This window comes from Acomys minous (genome assembly GCF_964271855.1).
Source record: "Acomys minous genome assembly, chromosome: 6".
In the NCBI taxonomy this organism is placed as follows: Eukaryota; Metazoa; Chordata; class Mammalia; order Rodentia; family Muridae; genus Acomys; species Acomys minous.
In genome coordinates, this window is record NC_140487.1 from 45079516 (window position 1) to 45094423 (window position 14908).

The 14908-nt window shown below is 39.6% G+C and overlaps 1 protein-coding gene across 2 annotated transcripts in view; it reads right to left on the reverse strand.

Moving 5' to 3' along the window:
- The window catches only part of PRDM5 (PR/SET domain 5), a 153556-nt gene that overhangs the window by 22953 nt on the left and 115695 nt on the right, over positions 1–14908 (reverse strand). For both annotated transcript variants that reach the window (XM_084787308.1, XM_084787309.1), the window contains exon 13: positions 3426–3511. In XM_084787308.1, coding sequence (XP_084643434.1) covers positions 3426–3511 — 86 coding nt within the window. The remainder of the gene's footprint in view (positions 1–3425; positions 3512–14908) is intronic.

Here is a 14908-nt window from a genome sequence, read left to right on the forward strand (position 1 = left end):
ACAAAACACAACTTAACATCACCGTAAATAGCTCTCAGTTCACGTAGCATGGCCTACACAACATAACATGCCTGCACACAGCACTCAGTTATGCAGCATGACCAATCCACCTTTGCTCCTTTTTCCTGAAAGCTTAGAAATTCCAAGCTGCCCACTCCTGATTGGCTCAGACACCCATTTCCAGGCACAAATAGTTTTCTTTACTATTTTACATACAGCCAACAGCCACTGTGAGTTACAGTAAATGCCTTAAATTTCCCTACCCATTGTTGATCAGACAGTCATTATAAGGAGACCCAAGGGTGGCCCTGAGGTAAAGTTAAAATATCTATACATAACATGTCAAAGAATTTAATGGAAAAGTTGGATCATATACACAGTGTTTGTTTCTATTGTAATGGAATGAAAAGTTACTGAAATGGTGGTGGTGGGGGTCTGGGAATTGAACTATCTGAAAGGTAAAAAATCAAAATGGAATTGAAACTAAAGCATGCTATGGCACCAGTGGAACATCATCTTCTTTGAGTTCAGCCTACGTGGTGAAAATAGCCCTGAGGAACTATGCTCATGGAGAACACTCCTCTAGAGTTCCGTAAAATGTCTTTTGGTTCTTAACAAGGATTTTTGCCTGTACGTGGTAATAATCTTATATGCTTTACAAAAATCGGATTTGTGTGCAGAGAATATTTGTAGATATTCAGTGCTTAAACAGGATTTCAAAAGAAAAGCTTCCTGAGATATCACATGCATGAAATGAGAAATAAAAGGATCTGAAGTGAAAAGCTGATGTGAGATTCTCCCTAAACCCCTGGGTGTTTCTTTTCGGCCAGTGGCTTGGATTTACTTTCCTTTTGTGCAGTGAGTGCTTGGGAACTCTTGGCATTGTGCTGGCTGGCCCTGCCGATATCTGTCAGGATGCTGGTTTTCAATTCTAAAAACAGCGAGACTTAAATGTAGAGTTTTTTTTTATTATTATTTATTTAGTTTGTTAATACATAGGAGAGCTTATCAAAGTCAAAATAGGAAAACATTTAATTGAATAAATCCAGGAAAAAAATGTAGTAGTTGTTACAGTTTGGACAGGGGCTCCAAAGCCTCTTGTGTTGCAGGCATGGTCCCCCAGCTGGCAGTGATGACAGGTGATAGGGTTACATGGTCATTAACTTCACCAGTGGGGGAGCCCATGGGCTGTGGTAGGTGACCTAGTGCACTCCTGTGGGGATGAGTCCCCAGCCCCTCCTCTGCCTCTCTCTGGCTGCCATGACATGGAAAGCCTTTTTTCCCCCTGTGCTCTTCCACCACATTGCTGCTGCTTTGCCTCAAGCTTGAAGTAGCAGACTCAATTGACCATAGACTAAAACCTGTGAGATCAGGAGTGACACCATGTCTTACCTCAAGTACCATGTCACAGTGATGGATAGACAAGAAGGCACACAGTAGGTAAGGAAGAAGCTTCTACTGATGCTTGTCTGTACCTTGGTTTCTTACTTCTCCAAAAAGTTTCATGGCTCTCTCAGCTTCTATGAGGCTTAAATGAGTTACAAGTTAATAAACCTGAAGGCTTGAAATTATCTCCGAGATATCTGATGGCATGGTTGGTTCAATTTGTATTTATTTGTATTTAATCACTAGTAGTGTTCTCGGTAGTAACTTACATTAAAGAATCAAGCCCACTGAATTAGAAATTACTATTTTCTTGAGAGCAACCAAAACAGTGTGCTTTTTTTCCCTGCAGCAATTTACAGAGCTTCTTCTATGGTGTGCCCATTCTGTCTGTAATCAGGGAAGCAACGTGATGTACACTGTGGTCAAAATCACTAGGTTCTAATGAAGAGAAGCAGGATGCTTTTTGCCTAGATATTGGCATCTTTATTGTCATTTTATGGCTACTATTATATAAACTTTTTGTTAGTGTCTGTGTGTGTGTGTGTGTGTGTGTGTGTGTGTGTGTGTGTGTGTGTGTCCTGTAGCACACATGTGGAAGTCAGAGAACATCTTGCTGGAGTCAGTTCACACTTTTCTTTGATGGGAGGGGAGCTTCATTTCATCTCCTACTTTACAGTCCATCAAGGGAAACCAGAACAAGAGCTCAAGGCAGGAACCTGGAAGCAGGAACTGAATCCAAGATCAGGAAGTGGCTCCACCTGGCTTGCTTAGGTACCTTTCTCATACAGACCAGGTTCACCTGCCTTGGGATGACAATGTCCACAGTGGGACTAATAAACAACCAAGAAAGCACTCCGCAGACGTGGTGACCAACAATTTGATGGAGGCAATTTCTCAATTGAAATTCCCTCTTCCCAAAAATATCTAGGTTTGCATCAAGTTGACGTACGCGAACTGGTGCAACCATTCTCTGAAAGTAACTCACCTTGTAAACAATATCCTTCACAAAACGGTTGCTAAAGTTAACAAAGGATCACTTGTCAACACATGGCATCCAGCACAAGTCATCCGCCTCCTCAGGATGTGCCTGTACCTGCTGAGCCATCTCACAGTCCTAAAATAATTCTTAAACTGGCTTATGATTGACTTAAGCCTTTTTTATTAATGCACATTGTGAAAATAAGTATCTTGAATATTATATATTTAAATTGTACTATAATAAATAATAATGCCTATTTAATCTTTTATACTTTACACTGTAGTGTGTACTTAGCTATCCCCCATGCCCCATTCACTCTTGTGCAAGGTGACCTCAGGCTCCTAGGTAGCTAAGAATGGCCTTGAAATCCGCATTCTCCTGCTACCTCTGCCACAGTATCAGGACTACAGGCACGTGTCCCTGAGCTGGAGAGTGAGCGAGTAACACGTCTGCACATAGGACAGGTGGCACATACCAATTTGAAAGCACATGAGACAGAAGCTTGCATCTGGAAAAGGCATACATAACAGTACCACAACAATCCAGTGAGATGCAGTAATACCTTGGAAAGAAAATGACACACTGCATGTGGTGCACCCTGTAATGCGTTCAGCTATATTCCCGCGCTTTGCAAACCTCCCTAAAATCTAAATCATTTTCACTCTTTCCTGTTAATGTCTTTGTCTGTAAGTATCACCCAGTGGCCAATGTTGACATACTTGCTGCTGTCAAGCATGTTCCTTACAAGTGATTATTCCGCAACATGAAAACTTCATTTCTAGGATTAAAATATTAACACTCGCTTTGCAATTTGTCATTGATAAATCCTGTAAATTGATTCGAAGCCTAAAATGAAGGACACTTTGGGGGTTTTGGGTTGTTTTTTCATTGAATTTTCTTTAGAAAAGTTTACCTTCAAACGTCCAATCTAGATGTTGACATAACTTCAGCTATGGCAGTTTTCTTCTTTTATGTGGATATTAAATATGCTTCTTTTAGAATAGGTACGGCTTCCGCATAATCTTATGATCAACGGAAATGAGACAGAATATTGTCTTACCCTGGTGTGAGTACGAATGTGCATCTTCAGTCCGTCATTTTTACTGAATCCTTTTTCACAGTAAGGGCATTGATAGGGACGCTCACCTACAAATAAAGGAAGCCTCCATGTCAGAGAAGCATAAAGCAGGAGTGCATGTGCAGTGCCACTGGTCCACGCAGGGTGTGCTGTCACAAAGGCAGTAAAGACACAGCTGGGCAGGCAGAAGCACCATACTACAGGAAGCACACTGAGGCGTTCCCTCCACCCCAATGAGCTGAACATCCGGAAACAAACAAGTAGCCCACAGGTTTACTGTATGTCCTAACATATGAAACCAATAGGATGCACTGATTTTAAGGTCGTATAAAGATATTTTCTATCAGTCTGTTGTGTACATGCTCTTCTTAATTGTGGAGATCTTTAACTTGATTTTTAAAATAACTTTGCTTATAAAGGATTCATATAAATTAATTTGGCTCACATATATGCATTTCAGAATAATAATATAAAACTGGTGCATGCTGAATAGAATCATTGGTATTTAAGCCACACAACAAACGAGCCACACTGTTTTCTTTATATAACCAAGTAACTCTAAATTGAGGCTGTAATTATTTAGAAAATGGAAAAGATGTTTTTCAAGACAAGCAAGACAACACATATAGTCTCTCAAAAACTAAACTTCTATTTAAAAATGACAAAATCTAATATATAAAAGGAATTCAAGGCTGTACTCATAAAAGCATAATTATTTACAATAATAACTTAGGTCCAAATCACCAGTTTTCTTCTTTCTTTCATGGAACAATAGACAAACATGACAAACATGACAAGATGCTAGAAACTTGCTATGGTCCAAGATTAGCAAAAGAAGTTTAAAAACTGTGCTCAGCAAGTTTAAGTCTTCTGTACTTCCTTGCCTCAGGGCCAGGCCTGTGAAGAGGAATCCTCTGCTCTTTTGCATTGAACCTGAGCAGCCCAGGAATCACTCCAATTACCCACCAGGGCAGCAAGCAGCTCTTTATTACTCAAGCTCACTATGTTTCCAGAAAAGGCCTCACTTCACCTCCCCCATCTCTACCCTGCTTCATGAGAAGAGACTTACAACCGACCCAACTCACACTGGGGCTGACCACATGAAACTACCATGTGGTGTCGGCCCCAGCAGAGTGGCATTTTCCATTTTTTAAAAATTATTAGACTGACAAGCATTCACTTATATCAAAAAGTATGGTTCAAATGTAGATCAAATCTCAGTGGTTTGACTGGCACCACAAAAATGGTTGCAACCAGCTATAAGAGGAAGACAATACAAACAGCAGTGTCAGCCCAAACGATCTAGATTTACCAGTTTTTTTTTTTTTTTTTTGTAAGCGAAATGCATCTTTTGCACTAGTCACTAGACCTGGAATACTTAAAGTAATAATTATGACTGTAAGGACACATGGCTTCTCATGGTAGAATAAGGGATTACTACTTCTAATTTTAACATTAAGATGATAATCATGTTCAAGTCTTTGATCCACTTGGGCTTGAGTTTGTTCAGGGCAATAAATATGGACCTATTTGCATTCCTCAACATAAAACCAGATACATTGATAGAAGATAAAGTGGGGAATAGCTTTGAACACATTGGCACAAGAGACAACTTCCTGAACAGAACACAAATAGCACAGGCATTAAGATCAACAATTAATGAATGAAACCCCATGAAACTGAAAAGTTTTTGTAAGGCAAAGGACACTGTCAATGGGACAAAATAGCAGCCTATAGAATGGGAAAAGATTTTCACCAACTCCACATCTGACAGAGGGCTAATTTCCACATATATACGGAACTTAAGAACTCAAGAAACTAGACATTAACAAACCAAACAATCCAATTTAAAAATGGGGTACAGACCTAAACAGAGAACTCTCAACAGAGGACACTCAAGTGCCCAAGAAGTATTTGAAGAAATGTTCAACATTCTTAGGCATCAGAGAAATGAAAATCAAAATGAGTCTGAGATTCTATCTTATACCTATCAAAATAGCTAAGATCAAAAACACTAGTGACAGCTCATGCCAGCAAGGATGTGGAGAAAGGGGAACAATCCTCCATTGCTGGTGGGAGTGCAAACTTGTACAGTCACTTTGGAAACCAATATGTCTTTCTCAGGAAACTTGGAATCCATCTACCTGAAGATCCAGCTATACCACTCCTGAGCATATACTCAAAGGATGTACCATCCTACCACAAGGACACTGATTCAACTGTGTTCATAGCAGCTTTATTTACCATAGTCAGAATCTGGAAACAACCTAGATGTTCCTCAGTGAAAGAATGAATAAAGAAAATGTGGTAATTTATACCATGGAGTATTACTCAGCTGTTAAAAAAATTACATCATGAAATTTGCCTGCAAATGGATGGAACTAGAAAAAAATCATCTTGAGTGAGGTAACCCAGACCCAGAAAAAGACAAACATGGTATGCACTCACTTATAAGTGGATATTAGCTATAAAGTAAAGGACAATTAGGCTACAATCCACAGACTCAGAAAAGCTAGGTAACAAGGAATGCTCAAGTGGGGATGCACAGATCTCCCTGGGGAAGGGAAATAGCATAGATATTACAAATGGAAAGGGGCAAGTGAGGACAGAACAGGAGGGACTGTGTGTGTGTGTGTGTGTGTGTGTGTGTGTGTGTGTGTGTGTGTGTGTGTGTGTGTGTTGGAATGGAGGGAAAAATACTGGAAGAGACAACTGGAATTTTGGGGCATTTTCAGAGTGAGATAGAAACCTAAGGCAATGGAAACTCCCAGGAATCTATGAGAATGACCCATAAAACTCCTAGTAATGAGTGGATAAGGAACGTGAACTGGCCATCCACTGTAACCAGGCAAGTCTTCCAGTGAAGGGATTGGGACACCAATGCAACCACAAAACCGTCAACCTACAATTTGTCTTGCCTGCAAGATGTGCTGGGATAAAGACTGCACAGCAACTGTTGGAGTAGACAACCAATGGCAGGGCCAACTTGAGACCCATGTCATAATAGGAAACCTATCCCTGACACTGCCTAGAGGGCCAGAAACCAGAGGCTGAATAGCTCAGAGATCTGGGGTAGAACCAAACACCCTTCCCAAAATGATTCTTAATGATATTCCACTACACTCATAGACAAGAGCTAACATAATCATCATCAGAGAAGATCCATCCAGCAATTGACGGAAACAGCTGAAGAGACCCACAGCCAAACATTAGGTGGATCTCTGTGATTCTGTGGAAGAGTGAGAAGAAGGACTGCAGGAGAAAGAAAGGTCAAGGACACCACACACACACACACACACACACACACACACACACACACACACACACACAAATCAACTAGGGGCTCATAGAGACTGACCAATAATCAGGGAGCCTGCATAGGTCTGAGATAGGTCTTCTGCATATATGTTATGGTGGTATAACTTGGTCTTCTTCAGAGACTCACAACAGTGGAAGCAGGGGCTTTCTCTGATGTGTTGGAGACCCTTTTCCTCCTACTGCGTTGCCTAGTCTGGCCTTAATATAAGGGGAGGTGCCTAATCCTACTGGAACTTGACATGCAGGGTTTGATATTCCTGGAAAGCCTGCCCTTTTCTGAATGAAAGTAGAGGAGGAGTGGACTGGGTGGGGGCTGGGAGAAGAGGGAGGGGAAACTGTGGTCTGCATGTAATATATGAGTGAATAAATTGACAATCATGTGGTCATCTTATTTCCTATATCTATTGAGCCTCAATCTCTCTCTCTCTCTTCCCCTCTCTCTCCTCTCTCTCTCTCTCCCCTCCCCTCCCCTCCCCTCCCCTTCTCTCTCTCTCTCTCTCTCTCTCTCTCTCTCTCTCTCTCTCTCTCTCTCTCAAAAGTGTATCTGTGTAGCCTTGGCTGTCCTGTACTCACTTTGTAGACACGGTTGGCCTCAAACTCACAGAAATCCACCTGCCTCTGCCTCCTAAGTGCTGTGATTAAAGGTGTGCGCCACCACGCCAGGTGAGCCTCAATCTCTTTACACCCACCTGCCTAACATTTGTATGTCTCACAAACAACTCAAATTCTGTATATCACTCTTAATTCATAAGCTTATCTTCTGTTCGCATGTGCTCTGAATGCACTGTCCTGATTAACTGTATAGATTTATTCAGTTATCAAACAACAACAAACTCTCATTCATCTGTACTATACAGCAAACCCTAAATAAGATATTATTCTTTCCATAAAAATGAACAGAAGTATGTGTAGATATGTAAAGTCATAGCTATGTTCATTTGGTTTATTTTGATAATTGTTTATTATTGTTATTGTTGCTGCTGTTGTTACTATTACTATTATCACTGTATGTCTTATAATAGTATGAATGACTTAAACACAAACAATAAAATTTATTAATAAGGAGAAACTTGGGAACTGTCCAAGATACCTCATTTTTACTCAGTTCTACATTGGTCCAGTATCTCCAGTCATAATGATGTGACTTCCTGACTCCTGGGATGCTATTAGAACATAAAGACAGTTAATAGCAGTATACTCATTGGGGTTTGGAATTTGGTCCACAGCCATTTATTGGGTTGTTAAGCATTTAAAATAACCATCCACATAAATGTAAGGACTGGAGAAAACAAAACACACTCACACTAATGGTCATCATACACCAAAAATTCAAATGAGTTCATCTTTTTCAACAGTTGAGTTTGAGTAACACCCACTCATCATCCTGAAAGAAAGCCCCGTAGATTCACTGATTCATTAATCACTCATTCGTTCATTATGTGGAACTGTTTCTCTGGGCAGATGTCCATGTTCTGCTTGGGGTAAAAAGACATCTACTCACATCTCTCCAAGATAATTAACACAGCTGGTGCTAAACAAATATCAAAAGAACCGGGAAGAGCCGTTGCATTATGTGTTTCTGGGATGGGGACATACTACCAAGACCAATCCAGGTGAGAGTGAGTGTCCAAAAGGGCAACTGGGACACAGTTACCATCTCATGTGCAATGGGTTGTTGTGCCTCTTTGTGCAGTTACACGTTACAAATCATGGTGCAATTAAGTCCAAGCACTCTGAAAGCAGAGGACTCTTTCAGAGCAATCCCAGGGCAGCTATCTTCCTCTATGTAGCATGACTGCCATGCTTCTTTAACAGGTGGGACATCCTCATGAACACAGGCACATCTCTCAAAAGGCAGATAGACTAGAAAAACATATTCTAATTCCCAATAGCAGGGCATCTGGGGTAGGATTTTAAACACTCTTTGGCGACTGCTGAGTGGCCTTTTCTGTGGGTAATAGACACCTGTGTAGGGAGAATTATAACAGGAAACGGACATGCAGATTATATCCCTTGCATTGGCTTTTGATGAAGAGCATAAGATGGCCATGTTGGCTGGCTTTTGCCTCCAGCCTACAGGATGAAAGGATGTGCCCACAACCATTTTTTGAGATCCTCAAGCCAGATGGTGAGGCACAAAAGAAGGTGGTAGAAGTGTTGTAAGATGCCCCTTGGGTGCATACTCCATTCATGAGAAGAAGGGAAATATCCATGATTCAGCGTGGAGACAGGGGCTTTAAAAATGGTCCAGTATAGGAAACTATTCTAAGTGAGAAATGCTCAGCAGCTGACCTGCTTGAATATGGGAAGACTTTACACAAGAAACAAGATGGCCTCTTCAGGCAAGTCTGTAACACTGTGGGGCACAGGGGGAGACGACATGAGTCCAGGAGTTCCATGAAAGTGGATCGGCTAAGTAACACAACCACCCTTTTCTCCTTGAAACAAAGGCTGCCTAACCTGGAGCAAATGAGGGGAATCGGACTTTGAGCTGCATGAACAGCAGGGACTGGAAGACAGCAGAGGAAGGATTGGCATCACTGAGATACTGGAGAATGACCGAGTTCGAGACTGATGACCAGCTCACTAGACCAGACAGGGCTGTGTTTGCACAGGGTTAAAGAGGTTGAGGGCTGGAGAGACGGCTCAGCAGTTAGGGCACTTGCTGTCCCTATAGAGGACTCAGGTTCAGTCCTTAGCACCTAGGTGGTGGCTTACAGGCCTTTTTGTTTTTGTGTTTTGTTTGTTTGTTTGGCTTATAGTTTTTAAATCATTTCCAGGAGATCCTACTACATTTCCATGAACATCAGGAAAACACACAATGTGTATACATGTATTCAGAGAGATTCCTCATATATTAAGATTAAAATACTTTTAAGAAGTTGATTGAATAGGGATGTTAGGACAGCTCCGAGGCTTTAGTGGCTTTGCTGAGACCCATGGTGAGAGGTAGTTTTATGATGCAGAAGAGACTTTGGCAGAGCTATGTGATTTAAACCAGCATGAATGGAAAGCACTAAAGCAATCGAGATGGGAGAGAAGGGAGAAGCCAATGAACAGGTCTCCCCAGGCTACTTGAAGAATGATGTGGTAATATCTGTGTCAGCTCAGCATTCCTAGGGGGAAATAGCAAAAATACAAATGCTATGCTAGTCAACTTTTGGAAAGCTTTGTAGCCTGAGTTCATAGAAGTCAGAAATGACAAAAATTGTACTGGCCAAAAAAAGTTAAGCTAGTCCAAGTGGTGGGCCATTATATCTCCCCCCTCTGCACGCCCCCTGTCCCCGAGTATGTTATGAGATTTTTCATCATTCTAAGAAAGTGTACTGAGGGTGGAGACTATTCCTCAAGCTGGGAATCCTTTCAATCCTTTCAATCCTCAGCCAGTGGAAAGATAGGTGTCATAGGTAGTAGCATGGAGTTTGCCAGAATCCAGAATCGGGGATCAGGCTCAGCAGCAAGTGTGCCATCCTACAGTATGTCCCTGCTCCTCCTTGGACAAGAGTAGGCCAAGCTGCCTAGAGCCAGCCCCAACAAGATCATCAGGGAAGGAGAGATATATAGTGGCCCTGGAGCAGCAGCAGCAGCTCCGAGAAAAGTGGGTAACTCATGGAAAAATGACTGTACGTTAAATAGGGCTGGATGGAGTAATCTCTCTTATCCATGGCAGTATATACAAAACTGCGCTTTTGAGAAAATAATTGATATAGGTACTTAGACCTTTTTGTGAGGTATCAGACCAGGCCAACGCTTCTTTTTTTAGGATCCATCCTAATGTTCAGCACCAGGCTCTGATAAACCTTTGAAAACTAGAGTATATAGTTGCCAAATAGTCAGATTATCTCCATTAATCTGCTAAACTCACTAGTCTCTCAGGTTAATCCTGCCTATCATCGGCTTAAAGAATACCACCAGCTGCTGTCCACACAGTAAGAAGCTGAAGACACTGGAGAGTCAACATGTTAAGAGTGATTAGTCTTTGCCCTACTTGTATACAGAAAACAAATGGCTACTCTTGGATTTTATTCAAATTAGAGACGATGCCTTAAATTATTGTGGAGACTATGACTTACAGGCTTATTTTTGTGTGCATATCAAAATATCATGCTATGAATGTGTATTGCCCTTCATTTTTGGTTAACTGCTAATATTAATCTTTCTTCCTTATTGGAAAGTGATTTTTATCCTCTATGAAATATAATATGTACCAAGGTAAAAGCATTGCTGCTTGCCATTATCTCAAAAAGATTTAGATATTGTCTGCCATTTTGGTTAAAAAAAAACACAATATACAAAGGAAAACAAGTTAGATTTAAAACTAGCAAAAAATCAAGTGCAGTTAGAAATTAATCTAAATTGAAACAATAGCTGGAATTTACAGAACTACTGGACACTGTTCTGTGGCTCAGAATACTTCTCCATATTTGGGGAGCTGGGGAGACAGCTCAGTTGGTGAAATGCTTGCTGTGCAAACACAAGGACATGAGCTGGGAACTCCCCTGAAGCAGGGAACTGTGTGAGCAGCAGCTGAAGAGGAAGAGCCAGGAAGATCCCTGGGGCGTACAGCCAAATCTGTGAACTCCAGGGTCATGGGAGAGTCTCTCAAAAACTAAGATGGAGAGTGAAAGAAAAAGACACCTGATATCAGTCACTGGTCTCCACATGCATACACATGAGCACATCTGTACATGATGCAGACTCTCTCTCTCTCTCTCTCTCTCTCTCTCACACACACACACATACACACACACACACACACATTCATGCACACACACACACACATGCACACAGACACACACACGCACACATACATACACACACATATACACACACATACACACACACACCACACATATACACACACACACCACACACATACACACATACACACACACACTGCTTCATATTTATAACCAATATTGCCACAAAATAAGACTGTGATCTAAGTATTCAAATCCCAAGTTTATAAATGAGAGAAATGGGGCAGAGAAAGTATTCGTACTTTTCTAAGACAATATAGCTATCAAATAATGGAGCTAGGACTGCAACGCAGCCTAGCACTCTGTGTAAAGGGTTTAAACTCTAAAGTTAACAACAAAAGCTGCTTCTGATCGATATAAGTGAGACGTTCTTTCTGGCTGTCAAATTCAGACATATTCATCAAAATATCTCATAAAAAGGGATGGATTAGAAATGTGTACATATCTTAAGACAAGTCAGAAGTAAGTGGGAATATAGATATACACTGAGCTGTGCCTTCAGAGTCACACCTCACCATAAGACTCAGCTATGACTGGACTTTATGAGCATAGTCGCAAAATCATATTCAGGCAGACACAATGCAACAAAACATTCCCCACTTAACTAAATTCTTTGCTTCTTTAAATTACGTTCTGACCATGGGTGGGATTAGAAGCTACTGTGTTTTCCTTGCACACGTCAAGGAATAAACAGAATCATGATGGTAATTATAAAAGGCTAATTTAAAACATGGCACGAAGTGATTATATCATGAAACTGATTTATTAATTTTATAGGTTTCTTTCTTTTTAACATACACCATGTTCAAGTTTATATGTTCAGCTTTAGGAAACAAACTATAAATAGATATAAAATATGTCAAGAACATCTAATGAGAAAATAAGCTCAGGGAAGAAATCAGCGGACAAGAAAGCAGGCAGGTGACAATCTCCAGCCAAAGCAACCGAAAGGTAAAGTCAGGAACTGGGTGGCACTGCCCTCCCATTATCTGAACACGCCTTTCTGACAACGCCTCGTTTTAGAAGTATGTGAGCCTCTTGGAATTGAAATAAGAGTCCCTAACTTCTCACTGCTGGCACAAGTGACCTGGAAACATTGGAATATTTGATTGGGAGCGTTGGAAGAGACTTTCAAAGGCATCAGGTGGAATGAAATGTAGCCACATGGGGCACCTTGTCCTGATCCAGGCTGACCCTGAAGTCACCCCGAACCCATCACAGCATAAAAGCACATTGATAACAAATAGCTACTACTAAAAGCACTAAGGACATTGACTCTCTTTTGCAGTGATATTGTTCTATGTAATATAATCTTAAGGTATTTTAGAACTCAAGGAATACCCAAGTATAAAACAACAATGCACTAAGACGGTGACAAAATTGTAAGAAACTTGAGAAGGAAAGTAGCATGAATCTTAGTGACGAAAAGGTCCTAAAGCAAGGGAATCACCGAGTAGCCACCATTTATTAAGTCCCTTGCTCAACAGCCAACATCTTGATCCAATACTTTTCCAAAGATCTAGGTTCACATAACACAAAATTGGTAAAGCAAAAATATTTCAAGCTACTTCAATCTTTATATTACTCCATGGATATGATACATCATATTAGAGTACAAATTATATTATATATATTTGTACATAGAGAGAGTAGAAATATATAAATATATATAGAGAGCTAATTGTTAGTTGATAAAATCATGGTCATGTCAATTACTGTTCTATTTTTTTCACAAGAATATACATCCTAGTTTTAGTAGATAGATATTATTCTATAGATAAATTAGGTAAAATAGTTAGATGAGGTCTTCAAAAGCCTCAGAGATCTACAGAATATGGCATTTAAAGATGCTTTTAATATTTTAAAGATTCTTTGACAACAAGACAGGTTAACTCCTGGTAACACCCAGCCTACCTCAAAGAGGATGATAAATATCAAAGAATCTCTTTATGGAGATGGCTTCAAATGTCCAGCCACTGGGGAAATGCCTTCATTTCTGCCACAATCAGAATTCTGCTTAAAAATGGGCAAGCTCAGAAGCAGGCATAGTCGATGGCCAAACTCTGTCAAGACAGAGTAAGCAATAGTTCCTCAATAGTTCCTGCCTCACAAATATGTCTGTCAGTTATATTGGGCCAGGAAGGCGAAGATGATGCCCCAATGTTATAGAGAGTTTTGGGTGACTGTCCAGGCAGCAAACTATCTCTGTTATTTTTTTTTTTCATTTGGGAAGCTGCTAACCTGCACTTCTGGTTTATTCAGGTAATTAAATTTTATTCCTTCTCAAGCCTCTGATGAGGTTAAAGACCAGATAGGTTAGTCTTTTTAATTAAGCTTAGTTGTTTAGGGGATAGAACGTTTTTAGGTCTAGAAAGATGCTTTAAGTTGATAGAGATGAGATATAATAGATATTGATTTGCATTCATAATTTTAGATTCAACAAGATAAGAAAGATGTTTTCTGGAAGGTTGACAAATGCAATTAGCCAAAATACCATGAATTTAACATTTATATGATTCCTGATTGTTTTGTGGTTCTTCTTACTGTATGTAGTTTATTTTATGTGTAATAATATCAGCGAATATGAAAAAAGAGTTCTAGGATAGCCTGAGCTGCATCAATAAGACTGTATCTCAATACATGTGTAATACACATAATAAAACAAAAATAATAGTAAGTGAAAAAATTACTCCATGAGTTTAACTCAAGAAGTCAATCTGACTTTTCTATTAGGAGGCTGAAAATAAAATTTAATTCAGGCTACTAAATGCACTGAGTGAATAGATTTAGTAATGATGAGCATAATTAACCATAAATATTATAATGTAGACAGAATGATTACAACAATAAGTTATATTATTACATTTTATCACAGTTTTTGTAAGTCTATAACTACTGTGCTTTCTAATGCTTTAATAAATAATGAAGAAAGCTTAATACATGATGTATATATATATAAGCTTTAAAAGATTTTTGAATAAGGTAAAATTAGGTCATTTCCAGAAGTGCATTTTAATGATTTCAAATTCCTTATTTGGTCACTTAGTATTGCTAAAAGAAAAAAATCTGTGCCATATTTTATAATGCTTATAAGTACTTAATAAAATGAAATGTAATATGAATGAATTAATAAATAGTAATAAAAATAAATAAGTTTTAAAAAAAGAAAATGAAAAGTGAGGACACAAAAAAACATCCAACCTAAAGTGGTAAAGTCTGAGTCACGTGTTTTCAAAAAGCCCAGTTAAAATAAAGTTGAAATAAGTAAGTGAAGTAATGTGTAAGTATTCTTGAGCCACACAGTTTTACCTTTTGCTTGGATTTTGGGAAGAAAAATAATTTTTTGAGATGGCAGTACTTTCTATATGAAAAATATAACCTTTCAAG